This window comes from Seriola aureovittata, chromosome 16, assembly GCF_021018895.1.
Source record: "Seriola aureovittata isolate HTS-2021-v1 ecotype China chromosome 16, ASM2101889v1, whole genome shotgun sequence".
Taxonomy (NCBI): Eukaryota; Metazoa; Chordata; class Actinopteri; order Carangiformes; family Carangidae; genus Seriola; species Seriola aureovittata.
Genome location: NC_079379.1, coordinates 19635399 through 19662185, shown reverse-complemented (window position 1 = coordinate 19662185; position 26787 = coordinate 19635399). Strand labels below are relative to the sequence as shown.

The window sequence follows — 26787 nt, the reverse complement described above, 5'->3', positions numbered from 1 at the left end:
TGTTTTTCTATCTGATAGATGTCATGTCCTCGTTTGTTGTTGTCTTTGAGCATCACTGCAGCTGTAAACATCATTTCCACACGTCAATCTCATCTAACCCTCCACCTTTGTTCCATCTCTTTTATTCTTCAGTAGTGAGGCGATTTCTACTTGCATGCCATTCTTATGTATCATATCATCTCTCCCTGAATCCTTCCCGTACATTTTCCACTCAACCATCCATTCATCCACCCCCCTGCCTCCACAGAGAGGAGGCGTGTGAGGATGGATTAGAGAAGGAGGAAGAGGAAGAGGAGACTCCATTGACTGAGTCTGATTCAGATGAGCAAGAGGGGGCTGATACAGTGTCTAATCAGACCACCCCCAGGTATTTTAGGACATGGTGGTAAATAATGTTCTGTGGTTCTTCCTTTGTAACTAGGGGCTCTAAATGTGAAGCCACAAAGCTTTTAAATGTGTCTTTTGTCACTGTTTTCTGTTGCATATCTGGTTGGTTTGATCTCCTTGTGGCCTATGTACCTAGCACTTATTACTAACAGTGCCAAACCTGTTTACAGGCTTCTCTTTTATGCTGTCATCCATTTATTCCTCTCAATCCATCCCTCTGTTCCTAGCCCGGCTCGACAACTTCCATCCATTGTTCATAGAACAACCCTCCAGTCCATCACCATCACTTCCAGGAAGGAGAACATAAAAGAGGATGAGCAGAGGAACCCGACTGACCCACCTCCAGCATCTACCGCCCACTCCCCCTCAACTCCCGCTTCCTCTCCTCCCATCTCCTCCCCTCTCAGCCCCCAAGCCCAGCCCTCACTTCTGGCCAGCCTTCTGGCCAGGAAGAGGTCTACTGTCACCGTGCCGGCTACCAAAGAGGTCAGCCCACCATTGCGTGGCAGCTCTCGTCCCTCCCCTGACCGCCTGCCCTACCTGCCCCACTCGCCTTTCCACCTCTTCTCCTACGACCTCGATGAGGAGCCGTCGCCCCCGGCTCCGGTCAAACCCACTGAGGAGTCACCTAAAACGACGTCTCCCAGGTCAGAGGGGCAGCACAATTCAATCTCCCCCGAGAAGCATCGAGAACTTTCCTTGCATCTCTTCGACGTTGCACTTTTCCTTTTTTCAGTTTTCACTTCTGTTTCTGGCTTTTTTCTCCTGGCACCACCTTGGATCTCTTTGCACCACTTATGTTATTCATCACCTCCCTTTCACCACTTCTTTCCGGTCTTTGACTGCACAGCTTCTCACCTTCAATCTGTCGCTTATTATCACCTTCATTTCTTTTTTTTTCTTAGTTCTGCCACTGCGTCGATAGTCCTCCACACTGGTTTGCACTTTGTTTCCCATTTCCACTGCACTTCCTCTGCACTTTCTTTTCAAGAACAGCACCAGATGTCTTTTCAAATTCTTCACCTGTATATCTCTCTTTTCTCTCCTTGCTTATTAGCACTATTATTTTTATAGAACATTGCACTTTCTGATCCTTACTTCCTCCATCCACTGTCCTCTTTGATGTTATAAGTTTATAGTATCGTTATGTTAGATTTTTCTCCGGATGGAGAAACCAACACCTCACCTATAAATACAGACAGGTGACGAATTAAAGGAAAAACCTGAGTAAATGAGGAGAAACTTGAAGAAAGCAGATGCTTTCAGACAGAGCATGATGGGTGATAAATGGTTTGTGTATGACCATGATGTGAATCATGCTTTGCTATGGCCTTCGCGGTCACTAGATCTCAACTCAGCTGAACATGTATGGGAGATTTTGGACAGAGTCTTTGCTATTGAAGCTGTTCTGGAGGCTTGTGGTCGCCCACGACACTTGATATTGATGTTTCCTTTAACTTGTCGCCCATCTGTAGCTTGTTATGATAATCCTACATTCAGATGCTCGGATTTACAGCCCTGTTGCAGCCATGGAGCTCTATTTAATTCACAGGGATAAGATGCCAGTATGCTTAAAATAAATACACACACTTCTAATTTGACACCACCTTTGCTTTATATTAATATTAGTACACATTCAATTTTATACCAGTAGCTTAAAAAAGAAAGTTGTTGCCTGCTCACACTTGTTAAATGAGTTAAGGTAAATATATTTTTTAGTGAGCTGTGAGTGTGCCTGGAACTTCCCAGAAACATATGTAAATAAACACCGCAGCACCTACTAACTAGGGTCACTCTAATGTTGCACCAGCAGCATTCCTGTTATGTAACAAGGTGTCACATTCGTTTCTGGCCACCGGTTTCTCACTGACCAGCTAGCCGGTGTGGTGTCGGGTAGCTGTACAGCTGGGGATGTTTCTCACTGTCATCTATTTTCTCACCCCTTCTCTTTCTCAGGAATGGAGGTTTCACGTCCTACTCCTCTCTCAGCAGTCCGAGTACGCCCACCAGCTCCAGGTGAGAGGACTCTGCGCCAACATGTGCCTGCACACGTTCGTGAAAACATCCCTAAAATACACACTCCTGCACTGCCAATGTGCTCACATATGTTCCTCTATGTTTGCGTGAACCAAAACACACACGCTACATGTGTAACAAATGTAGACTGTGTGCAGCCCCGTAGTGCAGTCATGGTGATGACATACCGAAGAGAAAGTGATCTCAGCCTCCTGGTTCCTTAGTTAATAAGCTGCTCCTATTTCCTCCATGGAGAATGTAGACATCAAAATATTATTTATGGTGTGTTACACACATACGTGTATAGAAGCTCTGCATGTGCAAGGATCAGAAGGAGGAATTTTCATTACTGTGCTGAAGTGCAGTGTTTTACAGAGACGACTGGTGCTTGAGGATTACAGAATTACTCTGACTGCACAGTGGTGTTATCAGACTGTATTTCTTCTCTTGCTCTCTCCTTCAGGCCTGCTCTGGGGGGTCTTCTGTCCTCCTCCTACAGACAACACCAGGAATCTCTGGCAGCTGAGCGAGAGCGCCGCCGCGTGGAGAGAGAGGAGAGACTGCAGAGGATAGAGAGAGAGGAGCGCAACAAGCACAGGTGAGGCATTGCCGGCTTTGTATAGCATTTAACACATTGAACAAACAATACATGTTAATTAGTGAGCTTTAGAGGTGCTAGTAGGCAGATTCACCTTTACCTTTAGACAGAGTCTGACGAGCCATTCCCCCCTGTCTTTATGCTAAGCTAAGCTAACTGGCTACTGATAAAGTGTATTTCAAAAAATCTCACACTTTTCCTTCAAGAATTGAGGAAGCTGTAAAATGCAAAACAAAAACTATACAGTGCAGAATACATACAGAAGAATGCAAATACTATTACAGATGTAATAGATTACAATAGAACTAACAATAAAACAGACGATATCAGGGATTAAGGAGAACTCAAATAACAATTCATACATATCAAGGAAAGAATAAGCATGTAAATTAAAGGAAATATTTCCAGAAGAATGAGTGCGTAAAATAAATGCTAAACTATAAGTGAAAATATCTGAATTTAATATATTTTAAAAAGACTAAGGTTAACAGTTTGAAAGAAAAATATGAGAAACACCTGAGAATTAGGGGTTGCACCAGTACCTTAACCGCTTGTTCGCGTGATGTGCAAACGTGTTGTATTTACAAAGGCAGGTCTGCAGACGATCATACACGAGTAGGGAATGATTATTATTCTTTAAAATTCTCTGTTTGTGTGTCTCTCTCAGCCGCGGCTATGTGGATAAAATGGAAGAGGCCAGGCTTGCGCGGGAGGAGAGGTAAGTGTGTGCGCTAAATCAAAACAACACACGCTCAGAACAGCTGAACCCGAGGGGAATATGTTTGAGCCTGTGGTTTGGGAAGCTCAGTAATGGAGTAATTGTTTTCAGGTTAAAAAGGTGCCCTTTGCTGCCAGAGGCTGGGGGGATACTGAACCGATTTTCTTTGCTCCGTCTGCCTGTTTTCTTCTCTCTTAAGGAGCTGTATTTTAACATTCTGCCAGGGGCCTGATTGCTTTGGCTGCATGTTGTGAGAAAATCAGATTCCAGGATTCATCAAGCTTTTCACACTGAATGCACTCACACACACACAGACACACTTTTTACTCAAGCACATGTACTTTTAAACACACACACACACATACACAATAAGAAGAAGAAGAATTTTCATGAGGCTAATAAATCGATGTTTGTGTGCAGATGGGAATCATGGGAAACGAGAGATTTACTCAGGAGGGTATGTGAGGTCATGATCAGATTTATGACTGATCATACTTGATGCAGCCTTATATAAACAAGGACTGATGACAGCTGTATAAAACCAAATCCAATATGCTGATCAACACAATATTTAATAATATGAGGAAATAAAGCTCCTTCTTCTTCTTCCTTTTCCTCTTCTTTTCATTCTCCTCTTTTTTCTCCTTCGGCTTCTTTTCTTCTTTTGACCCTCTACACTGTATGTACTGTGCCAAGTGCTGACTTTCATCCTCAGTTTTAAGCACAGTTGATACAATACAATTGAAAGAAATAAGGAGAGACAGAGAGAAAGAAAGACAAACTAAGAGCAGATGGAGGAAACAAGCACGAGACGGACAGAAAGCCAGAGATGAGCTGCTGAGTGAGCCTGAGGGAGATGTTTCCAAAGGATAATGTTGATGTATTTACAGTGTAATTGGGTGTCATGGTTATCAGAAAAACATGAGTTTTTACCCTGGCTCACCTCCCAGAGGGACGCATCTGCCTGACAGGACACAGCACAGTAACACCTGGACAAAAAGGACTTGCATGAAATATTGCGCTAATGACAAACAACTGAGTCCAACAATGACTGTTAATGGTGTACTTACAAGGACTGGACTGAAACAAGATTCCCTAAGTGTGATGCAAATATAAAAGCCTAAGAAATGTATATGTTAGGATTATAATTGTGAGCAAGTTAGCATGCTGATGCATTTAGCTCAAAATACCACTATGCCTATGTACAACTTCACAGAGCCACTAGCATCGCTGTAAACATCTTGGTCTTGTTCCTACAGAGTCTATGAAAGCTTAAGCTACTTAATAAATCATGACAATATATCATCATGATTCCTGATATCAATTGTATCACCCCTGATTGACTGTTATCCAGAGGTGTAAGTATTAGAACTTTTTCTGTCTTTCCAAAGGTAGAAATGCTGCAATATAAAATACTCCATTACTTGTAACAGTCCTGTATTGAAAATGTCACTTTAGAAAAAGTAAGTCTTATTAGCAAAATGCCCTTGGAGTGTTACGACCATTGTATAGAATTACATATATAGTTTCATTATTACAGATACATTTATCTGTAAGTAGAATTTTACTGGGTTAGTAAATTGAGGTGAAGCTCGTTTAAACTATTAAACTACTTAATTTACAAATTTCATAATCTGATCACATGTTTTGTATTTAAAAGCCTAAGTGGTAACTACAGCTGTCAAATATATGTAATGGGTTAAAAAGTTCAATGTTTCCCTAAGAAATGAAGTGGAGAAGAAGTGTGAAGTGAAATCGAAAGAGTCAGGCAAAGCAAGTATGTCAAAATATTTCCTTAAGCACAGTACTTGAGTAGAACTAGTTACACAATCTAGTACACTCCACCACTGCTGTCATCAGAATTTCACACAGTGGCAATATCAGGTTGATAAATTTGCATCGGGCGAGTGTAGCTAATCAGACGTTAATTATGAACATGAACTTTACTTAGAGTAGCAGAGTGTAGAGGAGAGTGTAGCAACCTATCACTCAACATATTTTATTAATCAAGCGTGTAAGGACATAACAACATATTGAAGGTCTTGGTCCAGGTTCAATCACACAATACACAGTTGGCTCACTCACTCCCATTTCACTCCTGATCACATGCACATGCACACAAACACACACACATATATTAGTATCCAGTTTCTTCAGCCCTCTGAAGTGGCCTGATGCTAATGAACTCTGAACAGAAGCTCCACACATTCATGGTACGGTGGGAAAGAGGAGGGGTTAGAGAAAGAAAGAAAGAGAGAGAGAGAGAGAGGGTTGATTCAGCGCCCTGAAACTCTGTTCTGGCCGGCAGGTTGAATGGTAAAGTTTGGTAGAGGGAGAAAAAGGAGGAAGACGAGAAAAAGGTAGGAAGGAGGAGAAATGAAAAAGACCAGGGAGGAGACCTGATCGAGGCACATCTTGAACAGGTTTACTCTGATTCACTTCTGATGTTTGGCCTTTCAGCAGCCAAACTAACATTAACTTCTCCCCATCTCTCCCATTCTTCTCTCCTGTCGTTCTCCTCTGCTCTCCACCCTCCTCCCTAACTCCGTCTTCTCCTCTTAACTCCCTCCGGTTGCATATTTGGACTGCCGATGATAGCTAAGCGTTTGGTTAGATAGACGGGGAGAGAGGACCAGGATGGTGAACCCATTGACTACAGGAAATGAGTGATGAATGCATTGAATTCTTTGTGGACAATTAATGTGGCAAAGTAAAGGAGTGAGGTGGGCTTATACTGCAGTGTGTTGAGGTTGTACGGCAGCTCAAGAAGAGAAAATATTGAAGAATGGTCTGAGCGTTTTCTAGGTAGACATGAAGTTTTTGATGAATTCAAGTAAATTGGAAAAAAATTTGTAACTAGTGGTTTAGTCTAGGACAATTAGGCAAAGAGCAACACAGCGCAGCACTGCGGAGAAAGGCAAGACAGAAGGTGCATTGCCTCAGACTCTATTTTTACCTCTTTTGTCCTCTGATACTCCTTCTCCCCCTCCCACAGGTATAAGAACGTGGAGCGTCTGGCAGCAGAGGAGTACGAGAAGGAGCGTGTCCGGGTCTCGAGGACTCGCCCTGACCTCAACCTGACCTTTACACCCTCGGAGGCCTGGCCCTCGTCATCACGCAGCAGCACCCCGTCCTCCTTCGCCTCCCAAGAGGACACAGAGGCTGACCTTGAAGCTGAGACCCCAGCCACCCCTTACACCCCCTCTGAGACTGGTATGACAACTGAGAATACTTAATTGACTAATAACATAGTACTGGTATGGCTGTTATTAACAAGTCACATAAAACCAATTAAATATCAAATGTAATAACATCTTTTCTCTTTGTGTAGAGGATTTAATTACAATACTGTAGCCAAATGGCATCTATTAGGTTTTGTATGATGATACATAATAGTGTTCAGCATTACTACGGCTACTATTACTGCTAGTCCTGTTAGCACTGTTAGCAAAGGGGTATTCTTATGCTATACCACACTGTGGAATAATATATGGTTTTATAACCAGTAGTGGAGGTAGAAACTAACATTAACTTACTTTACATACTTTAGAATTGAAATCCTTCAGATTTCAGTCCTGGTCGTTTTGGCGACACTCTGAGCAGCTAGTTTTGTTTGAAAAACAGCGGAGCAGCAAGCGGTGTCTGTGTTTACAGAGCAGCCAAACAAACACACGCCTTAATAAAGAAGAAAGTCAGTAATTGGAACCACAATCTGATTTCACGCTGCACACACTGTGAGTAGTTTTAGTAGCCAGTAATAGACAACAGCAGGGGCACAGAAACTGTTGGATACCTTGCTGTGGGGTTGGAAGTACACAGCGCGCTGCCTGCAACTCTTCATCTAGTAGCTCATATTTAAAACTGATCTGCTGTCAGAAAAATACCAAAAATGACCACATCTTGTAATGTAGATGCATTTTTGATATATGACTGCTGTCAGAGCTAATGCTGGATTACATGCATGATTTGTTTTCCTGTGAATCCCTTGTGTGCATGAAGGGAATCCAACATGGGAATGGACAATTAAATTGAAAATGACTATATAGAGAGAGGTAAATACTGAATATATGTACATGCCGAAAATATGTTGACCATAAATAGCTTCCAATACAGGGTTTGTATCTATGTGTTAAAGTTCTACTAGTTCAGAGCACTTGTATGACTTGGGTTGATACCTTGTGGAGTTATAATTAATACCAGAAGGTCGCTAGTTCAATTCCCATTAGTACGCCCCAAAGCAATCATTCTTAACCTTAACTTGTTTCAGTTTGCAGCTTGCTGTTTAAATTAACATGCAGACGTGAGCGAAAGAGGGAGAGAGGAGACAGATTGTGGAAAATAGTGCGGGAGAGGAGGGGACACCATCAGTAGGGTAGAAAAGAAAAAAAACACAGAGAGAGGATATGGGTGAAAGGGTCAAATGGGTTTTTGAAAGAGCTTTTTGAAAGTGTGATGCCAAAACATCTTGTGTAAGAAAACAGCCTTGTGTCGGAGTGCATGCACAGCCACGAGCTGAGGTACTGTAGGTCAAACAGGCGAGTGTATGAGGCCTCAGGGTGTCGTGTTATTCTAACCTCGCCCGCATCACTGCATGGACTGTACTGTTGAGTTACGTGTGTGCGCCATATACATGAGTGTGTTTTGACGTAAACAGGAACTTAATTCTTCATTTCCTGTTCATATCCTGGTGCTACGACAACCCGGCTTTGTTTACCCGCCATATTGTTTACATTAGTGTATGGGTGTGTGTTTTTGTTTTTCTTGTTAGTGTGTGTGTGTGTGTGTGTGTGTGTGTGTGTGTGTGTGTGTGAATGTGTATTGATACAAGAGTGTCCTATGTGCAGCCTAAACAGAGCCACCTTTAAAAATCAAAGACAGCCATGTCACATATTTCAAATAGTATTTCATTGCAGATAAGCCTTTCATCTCACAGTTTCTTTCTGTGTGAAGGATTGTCACTCTCGTGCAGGTCTAATCAGTTTGAGAGATCAAAACCGTAAAACAGAATCTTAGAGAATAAAGTAACGCTGACTTTTTATGACAGGAGAGGCTGATGACTCCAGTGCCAGCGTAGAAACAGAGGAGAAAGAGGCAGAAGCTACCGCTGAAGAGGAGGAAGAACAGAAGGAAGAGGAAGAGGTAGAAGTGGAAGTGCATGAGGAAACAACCGCGGAAAAGGAGGTAGAAGTCGAGGAGCGCGCACAGGAACCGGAGAAAGAGAGAGAGGAGCCGGAGGAGGAGGACAGCGGCATCCTGAGCGACAAGGAACGACAGAATGAGGAAGTAAACGAGAAGGACAACTGCTCGGCCTCCAGCATCTCCTCTGCCAGCAGCACTCTGGAGAGAGAGGAGAGGGGGAGCGCTGAGAATGGTGGGTAGTTTTGTAATTGATTTCAATTTCATTCATTCACAGTTTTTTTGAAACAAGGGGATGATATGCTGTATTATGGCCTGTTGCCCTGGAAACAAGTCAAATGACTGAGGATGCAGGGATGATCTGACTTTTCTCTGTCTATACAATTCCAGCACCTCAAATACTTGATACAGAGTCCTGATCTGATACCAGTGCACTGTTTTCCCCCAAATTGAAAATCTGCTAACCTCACTGTGTGGAACCTGCTGCGATCATTTTTTTATGAAAGGTGCCATAGGGCCAGGGATTGCTGCGACTGAAAGAATGTAGCTGATAGCTAAAACACTGAATTTTGTAATGACACTGACTAAGAAACTGTTTGTAATGTTCGTCATTCACATCTGTCTGATACCCGACTCCCGGTCAGCGTCGGTGCTGATACAGATCAAATGGATCTCATCAGTGCATCCTGTATTTTCAGTTAATGGTGATTTCTTAGTAGTGATACTATTTCAGATGAAGTTGTAATGCAGTGTGTAGAGAGAATGAGGCAAAGCCCTTACATTACTTTTCAAGTGGAAATAAACTGTTTTGTTTGCTTCCTCCTAGTGTAATATACTTTAGAATAAGGCTTCCTCTACAGTGGTAATGTTTTTACATCCTTTTTCTCCTCTTAACCGTCACTCTCTTTCTCAGGCTTCAAGGAAGGAGAGGTGAATGAGCCGTGCAGTAAACTCCTCAACAGCAAACTCTTCATGCTGGACATGCTGTACTCCCAGAACAAGAAGCCCAGTGATGAGGAGGAGGAAGAGGAGGATGCAGAGAAGGAGAAAGAGAGAGAAGAGGGGGAGGACAAAGAAACAAAGGAGGATGCTGAGGGGCAGCTGGGCGATGATCAGGAGAGCGACAACAGGGATGACAAATCAGAGCTACATGGGAGCATCCGCCCGTTCGCTGAACGATTTGGAAACTTGATCAAGGACCTCACTTCACCCCACCCTCACCTGGAGGGCCCAGCCAACGAGCCTCCTCCCCCACCACCCAAGAAGGAATCAGACACGATCTGGGACCAGCTCCTGGCCAGCCCACGAGAGCTGCGCATCGGGGACATCAACTTCACCGACCTGACAGAGGATGACGACAAGGACATTCTGGACACCGTTTTCATGGGAGGATGCGGCGACCTCCCGCCCCCGCCTCCTCCACCACCCTGCTTCCCTCCACCCCCACCCATGCTAGGCAGCTGCCCCCCACCGCCTCCCTTGATTGGGATTATGAGGCCTCCACCTCCTCCTTCCTTTAATTGTCCAATTCCAGTGCCTCCTCCTCCAGAGCCGCCTCTATTCAACAAGAAGAAGAAGACAATCAGGCTCTTCTGGAGCGAGGTGAGTCAAGACACAAAGAGCATCTTCATTAACCAGGTGCAGCTAAGGCTTTTCAGAAAAATGAAAAAATTGCATCACTGTTTTAATTCAGTTTTACACATGAACTTATCCAAGATGAAACATTTTCTTTATGTTCTTAATGGCGGTAAGTGATTTCTCTTTCACTACGCCTAGAGGAAGTAGGTCCTGTTACTGTTTTAGGTTTGACCAATATTGTTGGTCGGACAGAAGATGCTACAGATCAAGATGAAGAGTTCATTAAAGACTGCATGTTTCCATCAGCCAGTTAAGATTAAGGAGTCATCAAAAACAATGAGTCACAGGACATGTTCCTGTTGCTGCTATTATTTGTGGTTATTTGTCTCTCATTTACCTGTTTTATTGTAGGAAATGGGAGTCTAACACATGTCTCCACTTAATGTAGTCCATTCTTGTTGTGTTCATGATCAGGTGCGTCCGACAGACTCTCAGTACAGGGACTACAAGCGGAGTGGAGACTCATTCTGGTCCAAACTGGAATCAGTAAAGTTGGACACGGCTAAACTGGAACACCTGTTTGAGTCGAAGTCGAAGGAAATACCAGTTACAAAGGTAAACAAGCAGTGCCTGGTTGGGGGTTAGAAAGGTGTGGGACGCTGGTTGATAGTCAGTTTATCAATGCTGTTGAATCTAATCTGTACAATGTTGGATTTATGCTTAAACTAACTCAATTATTGAACATTGTCCACTACAACTAAATCAGGAAATTTATCAGGGAAATCAACTAACAACAAGTCATTTGCATGGTCATGTGTTATAGTCACTGAGCACCATCATCATCAATTCCAAATTATATCAGCTCCTCATAAAAACTGCACAACTTCATCAGGAGTCACGTCCTTTCTATTTGGCTCTCAGGATAGTTCATGTAGTGTCTTGGCTGCTGCTTTATCACAGACTCCTCCTTGTTGCCAGCCACACAGTCTGCAGGCTTGGTTGTCCATTATCTCCCATACTCGAAAGCTGATGTTTTAAAGGTTAAGCGAGGTCATGTGTGTTCTGATCGTGATCAAACGGGGGAGCCTTGAATCCTATGTAATTCTCACAAAGCCTTTGAATAAGAAAAGTATGGTCTACTAAGACAGGGGAGCTGAAGCCAGGCACCTCACACTTTGAACTCCTGAGCCACTGCTTCAATCCACAACTCTCGTTAGAGCCAAACCAGTTAGTAACTCACTTCTGGTCCACACGTAATGTGACAGTGTGGTGGTGGTCTCCAGCAACAGTATCAAGATGGAAACGGCTCAAGCAAAGCTGTCAGTTAATGAGAGAATCCAAGTTTTAAAAGAACCTTCAGAAACCAAAGCCTTCAGAGGTCAGAGGGAACTTCACTTCTTTTGGTTTTATGCTCTTCTTACCGTAAGATGTGAAAGATGAGAGAATGAAAAGCTCAAACCAATTTTGCATGTTTTTCTTTTTTACCCACAGTATGTGGTTGGTATCACGTGTTTTTCGTAGTTGTACAACCTCAAGTCTTCACAAGTTTTTAAACTTTGAATTCTTTGCTGGTCTGAGTAGTTAATGTGCCCAACATTAACAGAAACATTAATCAGCTTTCCACATTATGATAAAAGAAAAAGACAAACAAAAGTAGAATTTTCAAATAAATCTTTAATTAAATAAAATAAATTGAATTTCATCCTTTACATAGAATACCATCAACAACAAGTGTATTTCTATACAACAATTATTATTGTCATCAATAAAAGTATACTTTTTTTAACCTTAACAACCTGTGGGAAATGAGCCAGAAGTTAGTTAAAAGTTAGGTTAGTCTTATGTCGTAATAGCATGAACTGTAACATGAAGCAGCTCATTAGTGGCAGAGTTGTGCTGCAATGTAAGTCTACCAGTCTCCATATTGTGCTAATAAAATTTCCCAGAGGCAGTAACCAAGCCTTAGCACCTACTCTGTTACACTTTAATGTGGTGACATACTTCCTTCCTGTAATAACTTATAATAGCCTCAAGTGCTTGTGAGGTCATTTCTACACATATAGTCACAATGTGTCTGGGGACTAATCCAAACAATACAGTATAGAGCTAACCTGTCACGGTATTTCCTGCTGCCACTAACCATGTAGTTCCTGCTGTCAGTCAGTGTAACCTGAGTGATGATCCCTCTAATCCTTACAAGCCCATAAAGCAGACCACAGGGAGAGAGAGAGGGGGAGAGAGAGGGAGACCCAGCATTGACCCTCCCTGTATTTTTGTGTCCTAGAAAACAGCAGCAGACGGTAAGCGCCAGGAGATCATCGTGTTGGACTCCAAGAGGAGCAACGCCATCAACATCGGTCTGACGGTGCTGCCTCCTCCTCGCACTATCAAGACGGCCATCCTTAACTTTGATGAGTATGCGCTCAACAAAGAGGGCATAGAGGTGAGAGATAGAGGTGACGGTGAAAAGGAAGCAAGTGATGATTGAAACTCATCCATGACACCTATCACCCATATCTTCTCTTATCCGTTGTCTTCAGAAAATCCTGACCATGATCCCCACAGAGGAAGAGAAGCAGAAGATCCAGGAGGCTCAGCTGGCCAACCCCGACGTCCCGCTGGGCTCAGCAGAGCAGTTCCTCCTCACTCTATCCTCCATCAGCGAGCTCTCTGCCAGACTCCAGCTCTGGGCCTTCAAGATGGACTATGAGGCCACTGAGAAGGTCAGTTTAAACACGGGGCAGTACTTTCACAGTGAAAACTGTTATTTTCTTAAGATAAAACTATACGAATTTGAAGAAAAATGATTGATACTTCATAAGAATGTCGACGTGGGGAGGCCAAACCGAAGCCATTACCAAATGCACATTTAAAATCATACAGTCATACATAATAAGTGAATGTGGTTTTATTAAAGCAGAAACAGACATAGCTAAATGAACTTTGAACCATGAAGTGTTGAGTAAATGTGCACAGCACGTGTGCGTTTGTGTGTCTCATGCCCATGTCAGTAAGTATCAACATCCATTTTAGTACAAACAACATCCGCAAAACAGAGACATAGTTATATAACAACATCATAACAAAATATGCAGGCTTATTAGCAGCACCTCGTCCTCTTCTTCTGGCACACCATGTTTTACTTTAGCAAAGAATGCATCCAGGAGAAGAAGTTCAAAGTCGAAACCCGGAGAATGAAAAACATGCCGCCCCTCCGTTGCTGTCCTGTAAATTTTACAGCTTTCCGCAGGATGCAGTTGTCTTTAATCTCTCCATGAAAGGCATGATGCCCGACCGCACATTCGGCAGAGCTGCGTTCCCGACTCGACTCTGTGGGACGGTTTGGTCGAGGGAGGCTTAATGGAGGGCAGCATACCGTGCAGGCACACAAACACAGGCTCGCAAGAAAACAAAGGGCTCATGTCGTCAGAGGCACGTTTGATATCGAAGGCTGACCGAGGCTGCAACCTTTAAACGACCTCTCATGACCTAAAACAAAAGCAGATGATTTGTGGCAGGAGAGGAGGTGCACCTGTTTACTCACCGCTTATATAACTGTAGACTAATGAAACACATGTTTTTGGGAGTCTTAATTGACTCGACTAATGGTGTGTGTGTATGTGTGTGTCTTCCTCCTCCCAGGAAGTGGCAGAGCCGCTGCAGGATCTGAAGGAGGGTATGGAGCAGCTGGAGAAGAACAAAACTCTACGCTACATCCTCTCCACGCTGCTCTCAATGGGAAACTTCCTCAATGGCACAAATGTGAGTCATGACCATTACAGGTTCACATCACCTGACTGAGTCACAATGACAAGCTTCCTTTGTTGTCTCTCTACTGCAGTTATTATAGAGATTGTGAGAGATTTTAATGGAGTGTGAATGAGTCAAGTCTACCATTCGTAGATTAAAAATTACATCACATATCGGCAACTATAATTTAGTGAGATCAGACGTTGCTTTCACATCATTTTCTAAACAACTGTCTCCAAGACTCTCAGGCTATCACATAGAGATATAGAGAAGGAGGCACAGAAGTAACATTTGATTTTTTCTTTTCGTAAATAACTGTTGTGTCCATGTGTCCAGGCTAAAGGCTTCGAGTTGACGTATCTGGAGAAGGTTCCAGAGGTGAAGGACACGGTGCATAAACAGTCTCTGCTGCATCACGCCTGCTCTGCGGTGGTGGAGAACTTCCCTCAGAGCACCGACCTCTACTCCGAGATCGGAGCCATCACACGTTCTGCAAAGGTCCGCTCCACACTCATTCGAATCCCCTCACTGTAAAACATGTTTAAGCTGGTCCAACAGCTTGGTCCAAATGATTGATCGATTATCAGATAGTTGCTGAATAATTAATAAATAATAATTAAATAATAATTTTGACCAGCTAATTGATTAATGGATTAATAATTGCAGCTCTAGATGTTATTTCTATTAAAGGGAATAAATTTCTGTAACATTTACAAAGCAACAGTCAGAGCTCAACCATACAGAGAAAACTGTCCGTACAATTTGACATGCTGTAGTTTGCGCTGTTGTTCGATTGCCAAGAGCAATATATGTTAAAATATGGAAAAAGCATTTGTTTTACAGTCATAAATTGACATTTAATGTTCACAGTTTTCATAAAATACACTTTTCTATGTATTACACTGATATTGCATATAAATAATCATTGAAAGTTAAACGCATGCTGTCCATCAGAGTGAAAAAATAAAAATCTAATATATATAAGTATTTTTTCAAAATATTTTCTTCGTGTCTAATGAAGTATAAAACCACAAGTAAAAAATCTTGATTTAGGCTTTCATAACTAATTCATGAAAGGGTTAAAAGTGTCCAGGGGTAGGGACTGAAGTGGAGACTAATCTTCACTGTGGTTAAGACTGTTTTCATTACTATCAGAGGAAACATCCATTATTTAACAAGTATTAAAGACACAGCAAGTTTCCACCATATTTGTTTTCTCAAAAACTACAAAAAAGAAGGATCTTTGGAGGGATTTGACTCCAAAACAGTGCATGCTGGGAAGTCAGCTAAAATGCTCATGCTTCTTTACAAACAATTGAATAATCAGTAAGTCAAAACACCTCAATTCAAAGTTGAATTAACATGAAATTGAACAAGTTATTCATAAAACATTAGGTTTGATTAGATTCTTCTAAACTAAACAGTGTTTTACGGGTCGGCTGAATAAGAGGACTTCCTACATGTTGTTTTTGATGCAAGTTGATTAAAGAACTTCTTGATTTGCTTTGATTAGGTGGATTTCGACCAGCTGCAGGAAAACCTGTGTCAGATGGAGCGCCGCTGCAAAGCCTCATGGGACCACCTGAAGGTGATCGCCAAGCATGAGATGAAGCCCCAGCTGAAGCAGAAGATGTCTGACTTCCTCAAAGACTGCGCCGAGAGGATCATCATCCTCAAGATCGTTCACCGCAGGATCATCAACAGGTAGCTCCTCTCACAACTATTTTGTCCTTTTTTTTTGTTTTGTTTTTTTGCTTGATTATTGTATTTTGCAATGCAATGTTCATTATTGTGAAGAAAAGCGTTCTCTTCTTTCACCCAGGTTCCATTCATTCCTGCTGTTCCTCGGTCACCCGGCCTACAGTGTGAGGGAGATCAGCGTCCACAGGTTCAGTAAGATCCTCAGCGAGTTTGCGCTGGAGTACCGAACCACCAGAGACCGCGTGCTGCAGCAGAAACAGAAAAGGGCCGACCACCGCGAGCGCAACAAGACCCGAGGAAAGATGATCATTGACGTCAACGCTCCTGTGAGTATCACACAGACAGAATCCCTGACACAGAGACACACACACCGACTTTCACCTCTGTTTTCTAGCTCTTCTTTTTCCAAATCTAGTGCTTCCTTCGTTATCCTTGATCTGTTCTTTAACTTTCACTCTTTCTTTCTCCTGTAGTCTGATGATGAAGAGGAGAGTGAGGTATCAACATGTGTGCTGCCTGTCTGCATGTCTGTGTGTGTGTGTGTGTGTATGTTTGTGTGTGTGTGTGTGTGTGTGTGTGTGTGTGTGTGTGTGTGTGTGTGTGTGTGTGTGTGTGTGTGTGTGTGTGTGCATGAAACAACTAACTGTAACTACCTCAAAGTTTCCTTTTCACTAAACGAGTGGATCAGTCAGTAAAATACAGTAGGGACTGTAATCTTTACAGGTTGGATGTTTTCCTTGATGTTTCAGGTTTGGCATGGTTAAAGCCCAAAGTGCTTAAAATGCAAGCCAAATTCTTATCCTTTCATATCGTCTCTCTCCCCAGCAGTGTGGTCGACGTGGCTCCAGTAGCAACAGCAGCGCCCCTAGTGGTAGCCAGGAGAGCGAACAGCCTCAGGGCCTGGGCCATGCTGAGGATGCTGCAGAGCACGAGCACATGAAGGCTGTGCTGAGAACCAGCCTCAGCGGCGGAGACAAGGAGAGCAGCGGGGTGCCGGGGCTTCGGACACGGACCAGATCACGGCCTGGACGAGGAGGTGAGGGTGACAGGAAGTTCCCTACAGGGTCTCACAGATAAATACGCAGCAAAAGTCACAGCTCTTTAAAAGGGTTTTTTTCCTCGTGCTGAAGCATTTTTCACGCTTCTCCAATTGTTCAGGTCGCACTATGCAAGCACGGACACCACCTGTGGAGGACACTCAGATCTGTGGAGACGACGCCGCAGACGAGATCATGGAGCGCATCGTGAGGTCGGCCACTCAGGGTCCGGGAACCAGAGCTCAGCCAAGAGAGAGGAGGAGGTCCAGGGCAAACCGCAAGTCATGTACGACCTGAAAGCTGAAATCCCAAATACATGCTTAGTAAAGTCTGAGAGAATAACCCCTGATGATGTCATCGGGCCTCAGACTTTTAAAGAAAAGCCTGCATTAGGATTAGGATCCATTTGAAAGAAGTGGGCATTTATGAGGCAAGAAGGGTCTAATGAAACACACAATATTGGTTGCATTGTAGGAAATGTATGATCCAGCGTTTCTGAAGCTTGACCCATACTAGAAACTAAAAGTCAGGTTGTCTCGACCTCCGCTGGATAAATTTTGACCAATTTTCTTAATACCTTTGATACTTTTAATAATGAGCAAGTGAAAAAATTTATAAAAATTAAAGCACAACACAAGCACAGAGTAGACATAAAATCAGACTTTAAAATCAGAGAGTAAATGTTTAAACGTTTTAATTAAGTCACAGTTTGTATTGAATCATTTCCTGTTATAAAAATCTCTCTCTCTATATATATATATATACTGTATAAAACAGTTACAGCAAGTATGTTGATTTCTTTCTACAATAACTGCAAAAACAGTACACCATAAAACTTAAACAGTAGTATATAGTACGTGTTGTATATATTTAGTATGTAGTATGGCATTGGGATACAGCACATAACCATATCTCTCCTCTCTTCTCCTCTCCTCTCCTCTCCTCTCCTCTCCTTTCCTGTCCTCTCCTTCCTGTCCTCTCCTCTCCTCCTCTCCTCTCCTGTCCTCTCCTGTCCTCCTCTCCTCTCCTCTCCTCTCCTTCCTGTCCTCTCCTCCTCTCTCCTCTCCTCTCTCTCCTCTCCTCTCCTCTCCTCTCCTCTCCTCCTCTTCTCTCCTCTCCTCTCCTCCTCTCCTCTCCTGTCCTCTCCTCTCCTCCTCTCCTCTCCTCTCCTCTCCTCCTCTCCTCTCCTGTCCTCTCCTCCTCTCCTCTCCTGTCCTCTCCTCTCCTCTCCTCTCCTCTCCTGTCCTCTCCTGTCCTCTCCTCTCCTCCTCTCCTCTCCTCTCCTCTCCTGTCCTCTCCTCTCTTCTCCTCCTCTCCTCTCCTGTCCTCTCCTCTCCTCCTCTCCTCTCCTCTCCTGTCCTCTCCTCTCCTCTCCTGTCCTCTCCTCTCCTCTCCTCTCCTGTCCTCTCCTCTCCTCTCCTCTCCTCTCCTCTCCTGTCCTCTCCTGTCCTCTCCTGTCCTCTCCTCTCCTCTCCTCTCCTCTCTTGTCCTCTCCTCTCCTCTCCTCTCCTCTCCTCACAGTGAGGCGGACTCTGAAGAACGGTCTGACACCGGAAGAAGCTCTTGCTTTGGGACTAACTGATTCTCCAGACTCACAAATGTGATCCTCTGCCTCCTGTCTCTGTCCTCTTTGCTGTGGAAACACAGCGGCAAACATCGATGCGACGCCTCCGTCAGCTGCCTGCCTTCGTCACACTCGTTGTTGTACTCCAGCAGTTACATGCCCCTTTAGGTTTTTGTCAGCTGCTAATCTTGCCTGATGTGTCTGAGTGATGAAACTGCAGCCACCATAGTGTTTTTAATGCAGCAGAGAAAAAAAATCCTCAGAAGAAAAAGTGGAAGTGAAGATAGAGATTGATGTGTTCAACTTGGCAAGAAGGAAAAGAGAATTTGAATTCAGTGATTCTGCCTCTACACTGAGCTGAAACGTTTTTTTATTTATATAAACATATTTTAAACATTGCGTTAGTTCAAAGGGATAATTTTTGCTTTTAACTTTCTGCAGCTGTGACTTCACCATGTTTCATTTATTTAAGCTGTGAATTTTGGTTGTAAAGACGAACGGGCTGAAGAGGAAGCTTGATTTGTTCTCTTATCCGGTTTCCAAAAAATCCTGAAAAAACAAAGAGGCTTAATGAGAATCCAGTTTTGTTTCTGCAGCTGCACGTTCGACAAGTGGCCATTGTGGCTGTGGATCAGTGGGAATATGAAAGGTTTTGATGTGTGCCTTTCATTTAAAAGGGACATTGCTGTACCTTTTCGCCATCTCTTGCTATTGCTTTATTCACCTCCTACTTGTCAGATGACTCACAATTTCACAGGTGTAGTTATATCACGGGTGAGTGTTGACTACAATTACCTTTTTTATTTTGACAGAACTGTTCTCAATATTTATTTGCTAAGCTCAGACATCTTGCACCTTACTCAGCGTTAATAGTCTGTTATGCTGAAATGAATGACTGATTCAAAACACAGAAAAAGGAAGTTTTATCTCAGAGGAACTGTTTGTAAAGTGTAAAAAGACAAAAAGATAAGGACTTTTTTAAAATTTTAATAATCTATTTGAAGGACATGCAGAGAATCCTGCAGAAAAATGTGTAAATGCCCTCGTCAGCTGCCAGATACAGCGTGCATGTTTAGTGCAGTTCATGTTCTGTATTATTTTTGTAATTTTCTGTAGAAACTTGTATTATAGTCTGAGAAAGAGGCTATTCTGTGAATTGTAATTAAAGATGAAAAAAATGAAAGATATGGTCAGAGCTGAAATATGTGTTTTTAAAATGTTGCTCCCTGCAGAGAGAGGGAGAGAGAGAGAGAGAGGGAGCAACATTTGGACATTTGCTTTGAACTTTGTGGTCACGTTGTACTTTGTATGAACTTGAAACAGGTCGTGGAGCAGTCCCAGCTGAAGTGTGCGCTCCTCTCCCAGTCCAGCAAAAACTGGGAAACATCACTGCATAAATATCATGTAGTGAGCTGAACATAAAAACCATGGTTACAGACACTTCCACTTGAAATGCTGTGTATACACATTCTACAATAAAAAGACAAAACCATTGAGTGAAAAAGTGGATGTGCATGTCATTCTTCTTCTATGCTTTCACTTCTGAGCCCTTGAATACACAGCAGACCATGTCGGTGACCAACCTTTGGATCAATGAGCTGCCATAGACTGCTGCTTTGTGTGTGTGTGTGTGTGTGTGTGTGTGTGTGTGTGTGTGTGTGTGTGTGTGTGTGTGTGTGTGTGTGTGTGTGTGTGTGTGTGTGTGTGTCAGAGACAAAGGAGAGCACAAATCTCAGGAAGTGCTGGAGATCAACCGGAGAGGACAGGTAGGTGTAGCATGCACACGATGATCATGAAGAACAAAGCACTAGCGTATTCCAGTTCATACACACACATTAATTCAAAGTTTATATTCCAGTTAAATCTAGCTGCCTCTGGGTAGAAGTTTAATTCCCTTTAGCCAATATTAAACTTCATTTTTTTCTTATTTGTCCTATGAATACTATGTGTCTGTAAAAAGTAACAGTAAAATGTGACCATGCTGCAGATGACTTCTTATGCTCACATAATGTTATTTTATTCTTCCAGCTCCCTGCCTTCAAATATGGAGACAACACATTGAATAAGTCCACTGCCGCATGTTTATACTTGGAGGTAAAGTGTTGAAACTAAATATGAAACATGACATATTGCACAGTTTATTACATAGTAAGATACACACACACTGCTGCTCCAGGCTGCTTTGTCTCTCAGTTACATGTCAACCTTGTGTCCTTTCTTAAAGCTGTCTGTTGGACATTACCCCAAACTGGCCAGATATTACAGCCTGTTGAAGGACAGAGCCAGCATTAAAGCCAGCTGACCACTATACAGGCTGGCCAGTATAGTATAATAGTAAAGTAAAGTAAAGATTATTCAAAAAAACAAGTCGTGTGTTCAATTTTTGATTTTTAACATGAGGTGAAACTATGATGAAGGTGCATTATTTTAAAAGGCAGTAAGTTGTAGTCTCTTCTCCAAGCCAGTAGGTGGCAATGTGAGCTTGGATTGCAGCTTGAGCTCCACATGAACTGAGGGAAGAACAACAACAAATCACTCCTCTCCTGTGCGCAGTGACTGATAGAAGCTCCGAGCTTCAGGCTGTGAAATCTGAAATTATGGCCAAGGACATGACTCTGCTGTGGGGCTCCGGCTCTCCTCCCTGCTGGAGGGTGATGATCGCTCTGGAGGAGAAGAACCTGCAGGGCTACAACCACAAACTGCTCTCCTTTGAGAAAATGGAGCACAAGTCCCAAGAAGTGTTAGATATAAATCCCAGGGGACAGGTAGGAGCAGCCTGCAGAAAACCCCATCATAACCACTAACCAGTAGACTAACTAAAATAGACTAGTGAGTGTGAATAGTGCGTAATAACGTCAAACACTTTCCTTAATAGAAGGAACAGCCGCTGCCGCTTTTCATTAACCCCTATATACTATAGTTCTAAGATAACGCCAAAATCCATTCACAATTTCAAGCATTTAATATTTTTATCTTACTGGCAGAAACACACCTGTTGAAGCTTAAAATAAGTCCTCTACCAAGTCAAAGAGAAGGAGTTTTTAATTCGGCTGATACTCCGTTTATCAAGCACGTCTTTTTTCAGAAGTATAAGACCTTATGAATTTCTGTGACCCAGTTAAGCGCCTTTCACACAAACTCACCACAGAGGGCGGTAACGACCAATGTAAGCAATTAACTATTTAGAGTTTTTATAGTAGTTGTGTTATCAGCATGCCGAATTTATCATGAGGCATTACATGTCACCCTAAAGTCTCAATTCGTGATTTAGCAGGCATGTAGTTTATCAGTAAGCAAGATAAAAAATTAATTGACTGGATTTTGAATGTAGTTTGGTGTATATGAGTCAATGCGTTCTATCTATATTTAAGCAATATCACGCGGCCGAGTACCCATGACCGAATCACAGCCGTGCTGATATCCAGTACATCACTCCCTCTCGTGTGATATTACTTTTATGCAACAGTTCTACGAGCGTAATATTAGTTAAATAAGCAACAACAGCTTAAGGTTTTTTTTTTGTGTATATCATCATTTATTTGGAAAATAGTTCCGCAACTGGACTGATACTGGACTATTGCTAAGCAACACAAAGGCTAAACATTTTCCTGACCTGCACAGTGCGCACTAGTTTGCTAATTTGTCCACACGTTGCCTCGGGTGTTCGCTGAAGTGTGGCTTCTTCCCTCCATCCTCTTCTGACGACTCTTATACATAATTCAATTCAAATGTTATTTCTGGAATATAGTCATCTTTGCAAAGTTTGTTACAATCTATGATAGATAACGGCCGTTAAATGTAACGCTGATTAATGGTTAATAGAACACCTGTGAAGCGGAGTGATACACGTAGTTACTCTGTCAGCTGCACTCATTCAATGCCTCTCGTCCAATGAAATTACTTGGTCGGAACTAATTGTTGTATAAACGGGGATATGTGATATGATGTGGCAGCTCAAGCAAACGAGGGCACTACTATTATTGTGAAGAAAATATTCGCACAGTCAGATCCTCAGATAACACTACACATGACGTAATTCTCCATACAGTTAGCTAAACAAGTTGTGTTAAAAGCACTTGGTAGGACCCCAACACTACCAGCACAGCATGTTGTCTTAATTAGCTCCCAGTAGCATTAGCATTAACACTGGATTAGAAACATAATAGCAGGTAATAACAGGAAACCATTAAACAGCCTGTCTTCTTGTTTGTTTTTTGAAGCTTCCTTCTTTCAAACATGGAGACGTCGCTGTGAATGAATCCTATGCAGCCTGTTTCTACCTGGAGGTGAGTGAGCCACTCCGTTAACTAAAGAAATATCACTTCAGCAATTATACCAACACTAAATTAAGCATTATGAAGTGTGATATGTTTAAATGTGTGTGTCTTTCCTCTCCATGTGTCAGAGTCAGTTTAAGTCCCAGGGAAACAAACTGATCCCAGACAGCCCAGCAGAACAAGCACTGATGTACCAGCGCATGTTTGAGGGTCTCACATTCTACGAAAAACTCAGTAAGACAAGCAAACAAGATCCCTTAAGTAGTCAGGTGACTGCAGAGTAATCACAAGCTGTAACACAAACCAAATCTGACTTCTTAGATCACATTAGGAATTATTCTTTTGACCTGTTATGTTTCATCCTGTCATCAATAAATACTGGGTATGTTCTATTAATTTCAAACAGCAATGGTAGCCACATAAAACAGTAAAAAAGGCAGTTTTTTTTTTAGAAAACCTTCTCGACAGTTCTACCAAAGTACAGTTGTGTGCAAAGGTTCGGGTATCCTTGGGCACTGTTACTTGTTATTTCCTGAAATTAAGAAAAAAAAATCCCTACACGCTACTACTTGTAAAACACTTACGATTTCATTAAACCATCAGGTTTTAATTTAGTTGTTAGGACTTGCCATTAGGGGTGAAATATTCTGCTTTGAGATTGTGTGGCAGCCAGCGGCACAGGGAACACGGCATAGATAGAGGGAAGGATGAATTTCACTACATATCAGCAAATCCTGGATGCAAATGTCCTGCAGTCAGTTAAAAAAAAAAAACTGAACTGAAACTGAAGAGAGGCCAGTTTCTACAATGGTACACTGATCCAAATCAGAACCCAAACCGCACCATGAACTACTTCAGCAAACCCAAGCTGAAGCTGTTGGAGCAGCCGCTCACAGAGCATCACTGTAAATCTGTGGGTAGATTTCAAAACATGCTCGGCCTGAAAGCCAGCCGGGACATATCTCAGAATTTGAAGTGATCTGCATGAAGACAGGTTGAAAGTTCCTAATTAGAAAGAGTCAGCTGGCTACAAAAAACGAGACTGCCCAAACTTCTGCTGTGTATTTGTCTGTGCATAGAGCTTCATTGTTGTCCAGGACTATTAAAAACACACCAGTGAGCTGCAATGTTTCACTAGGTGCTCCTTTATTATGATAACTGTGGGCACTGTAGTTTATTTTGAGTTAATCCCACAGTGTATGTGGGATTGACTCAAAATAAATAAACACTGTCCTGCTACTATAAATACTAAAGAATAAATCAGCTGCTGGAAGTAGTTCCAAACAAAAGTACTATTTAGTCCTATTTGAGGAATATTTGCTAAGAACTAAAATGCTTAATGGGTCATTTAGGGAATTACTAAGGTTTTTAAAAATAAATAAATATAATAATATAATCACCAAAGCTGCTGTCTGTTCAATATGTTAATGTGAGTGTTTTTGATTTTTTTTTTTTTTTAAGATGCTGTTATCTACTATAACTGGTTCATCCCCGAGGGAGAGAGGCATGACTCAGCTCTTCAGAGGAACAAGGAATCTCTGGCCACTGAAATCAAACTGTGGGAGGGTTACCTGCAGAAGGTAGTGTGTGTACAGTGTATACACACACACACACACACATACACACAAACTCAGAATGCACTGACACATTCAAACATGCTGTATTTGTCTCCTCTTTCTTTTCAGCTGGGCTCAGGCGCTCACCTGGCAGGACCATCCTTCTCACTGGCGGATGTGACCGTTTTTCCAACTGTTGCTACTCTTTTCAGATTTGGGTGAGTGGGAAATGACTGGTGTACTATCCTGAAGTCACACTGACAAGTGCACATATGGCTTGAAAATAAAGTGTCTCCTGCCCTTCTGTTTCGCAGGTTATCCGCAGAGTGTTACCCTCATCTGGGAGAGTATTACGCTCTGTTGAAGGAGAGACCCAGCGTCAAAGCAAGCTGGCCTCCTCATTGGTTGGAGAACCCCAAGGGACAAGACACACTCAAAGACATCTGATATCCACGTTCCCCTTTAAAGCCACGTCTGCCTGTTGTGTTGTAGTTTGGCTTCTAAGAGTTACTACAGCAGCACTTGAATGCATTTTGAGTCTTCCTGTAGGTTTCAACATTTGTGCACAACTCATAATTTGTCAAATATGATATAGCTCTTCTATTTTTCTGAAAATGAAACACAGTGTTGAGATAACCATTAAATACATCAGCGTCACAATGGCAGAAATGTGGTTCTTATTTTTTGTCAAACTAACTTATATTTTGTTCATTTGAATTTTGTAGTGGGTCTGCAATTATAGCACAAATAAAAGCCAAGATGTCACTGCTGAAGTCTGAGAGTCAAGGATGAGGAAAAGTTTAGATGTTATAGTTGAGTTTATGTGATCAGATTGCAGACACCCGCCAACACCCCTATATTCAGGTCCAGTTCACGGTAGATTAGATATCAGTAGAAAATGTGGGCGGAGTCATTGCGGACCTGACCCATGCGTTTTGTTGGCTGATTGGTTGTGCCCAAACTTGTTTTCGTCTGTACAAAGGTAACTGAAATGTCCTGAGTTACCATGACTTTGCATGTAGGAGATAGTTCTCCATTGCATCCTCTGCATGACTTTGCATTTTATGCAGAATGCAGATCCTCTGTGAGACATGCGCTAACCTGGATGACTATATTGATGTTTTAACTATGTAGAGGTGTTATACGTGTGTATGAGTTTGAGTTCAGATCCTACCAACTCTATTAGACATTGTGGTTCTTATCTTGGACCATGAATCTGAGCCACCTGTTCTACCTGTTGAATGTTTTATATTTTTCTCTGAGCTTACGTTTTGGTCTTGGCGCCGTGGATTTGGGGCGTTCCCCGTTTTGCTCCACCAGCTGACAATTACAGAGGCAGTTGGTATTTTTATTTGAAAGAGAAAAGATAATTATCATGGGGCTGCCGCATTCAACGTGGAATATGTATACTGTTTATTCTAAGAGCTATGAAAACATCTATCTAATCAAAATAGCATATTTTCATTTCACTCTGTTAGCTGGAAGCACAAGCACATTTGACAGTCTCACACTCGGCTTTCAAACTCATATGTATCACTGCACCAGTACACGCATATAGCCACAGTTCTCACTCTTTATGACAATGCCAGTGAATCAGCGCTGATGATAACATGCCAACAATCAGCCTATAAAACCAAATTTATGATATTCCAAAATGAAAACACCAGACCTGAACAAAAAAGGCCTCATGTAACCAGCAGGTTGAAATAAGTCAGTATGTAAATGTATAAGAGAACTCCATCCTTCCTACAGAGCCTATACTTTAAAAACAAAAACCATTACAATTTTGTGTTCATCCATTTATTCAACCTTGACTGTATTTACTCAGAGTGGCCTGATGAGAGCAGTTCACGGTGACTCTTCTGTCCGGACATCCTGTGTACACAGGGCAAGAGAAAAAAAGAGAAAAAGGGGCATCAAGCCAACATATTGAATATTTTTGCTAAAATGTTTCAAGTAATGCATCTGATTAATTCTAGAAAAAGTTGTATTATTAGTCGTGGTGCACCGTGGCCTTGGTGTCGGTGCGTGCTTTGCCAACAGAAAATGTCTGTGTCCAGCTAGTCATTCTGGTCATGCAGAATGAAACTGAGTAACTGGGTCACGCACAATGACAGGAAACGCTCACACTCAACAAAGACAGTGTGTGCATACTGATCGACACATTTTTTTCAATGACAAAGAACTTTAGAAGGAAAATGAAACGGCAGTAATGTAAAGCTAGTCTGTGGTTTAATGTGTCGCTGGAAGAAAGAGGCTTTGGCAGCTTCTTTTTATTCAACAGGTCGTCTTTAAATGCAGCTGCAAACCAAAACAGCAAAGAGATCATTGTGTGAAATACCTGACAGAGCTGTGGTTGATGTTGTCATTTGTTCAAACACACAACGTCCAGGGTTCAAAGACTGACTCAGAGAAAGAGGCACAAAGACGCTGCAAAATGTACGTGAACAAGGTCAACAGTGTGTACGC

The 26787-nt window shown here is 42.3% G+C and overlaps 2 protein-coding genes across 6 annotated transcripts in view; both read left to right on the top strand.

Annotated features, from left to right (window-relative positions):
• Positions 1–19992, top strand: part of fhod3a (formin homology 2 domain containing 3a) — a 56423-nt gene extending 36431 nt beyond the window's left edge. Inside the window, exons 11-28 of one of the 5 annotated variants that reach the window (XM_056398539.1) lie at positions 615–1034; positions 2344–2403; positions 2867–3001; positions 3669–3719; positions 6715–6932; positions 8764–9090; positions 9769–10457; positions 10908–11048; positions 12718–12876; positions 12974–13156; positions 14076–14195; positions 14520–14681; positions 15697–15887; positions 16006–16210; positions 16358–16381; positions 16713–16920; positions 17043–17207; positions 18443–19992. In XM_056398539.1, the coding sequence (XP_056254514.1) occupies positions 615–1034; positions 2344–2403; positions 2867–3001; positions 3669–3719; positions 6715–6932; positions 8764–9090; positions 9769–10457; positions 10908–11048; positions 12718–12876; positions 12974–13156; positions 14076–14195; positions 14520–14681; positions 15697–15887; positions 16006–16210; positions 16358–16381; positions 16713–16920; positions 17043–17207; positions 18443–18525 (3541 nt within the window). In that variant the 3' untranslated portion in view covers positions 18526–19992. Of the gene's footprint in view, positions 1–614; positions 1035–2343; positions 2404–2866; positions 3002–3668; positions 3720–6714; positions 6933–8763; positions 9091–9768; positions 10458–10907; positions 11049–12717; positions 12877–12973; positions 13157–14075; positions 14196–14519; positions 14682–15696; positions 15888–16005; positions 16211–16357; positions 16382–16709; positions 16921–17042; positions 17208–18442 lie in introns of all 5 variants that reach the window. The other 4 variants (XM_056398538.1, XM_056398543.1, XM_056398541.1 and 1 more) reach the window with 4 other exon arrangements.
• Positions 19993–21017: 1025 nt separating this feature from the next.
• Positions 21018–24987, top strand: LOC130183276 (glutathione S-transferase A-like). Its single transcript, XM_056398563.1, has 6 exons — positions 21018–21250; positions 22706–22771; positions 22891–22996; positions 24224–24342; positions 24448–24536; positions 24633–24987. The coding sequence occupies exons 1-6, from the start codon at positions 21083–21085 to the stop codon at positions 24763–24765; spliced, it is 681 nt and encodes a 226-aa protein (XP_056254538.1). The 5' UTR covers positions 21018–21082; the 3' UTR covers positions 24766–24987.
• The last annotated feature ends 1800 nt before the right edge of the window (positions 24988–26787 follow it).

Bases quoted from the DNA above. Each gene is read 5' to 3' on its own strand.
- LOC130183276 (XM_056398563.1), top strand. From the start codon at position 21,083: ATGGCCAAGGACATGACTCTGCTGTGGGGCTCCGGCTCTCCTCCCTGC. The intron at 22,772-22,890 runs GTGAGTGAGCCA...TCCATGTGTCAG, and splicing joins CAGCCTGTTTCTACCTGGAG to AGTCAGTTTAAGTCCCAGGG. The intron at 24,343-24,447 runs GTAGTGTGTGTA...CTTTCTTTTCAG, and splicing joins GGGAGGGTTACCTGCAGAAG to CTGGGCTCAGGCGCTCACCT.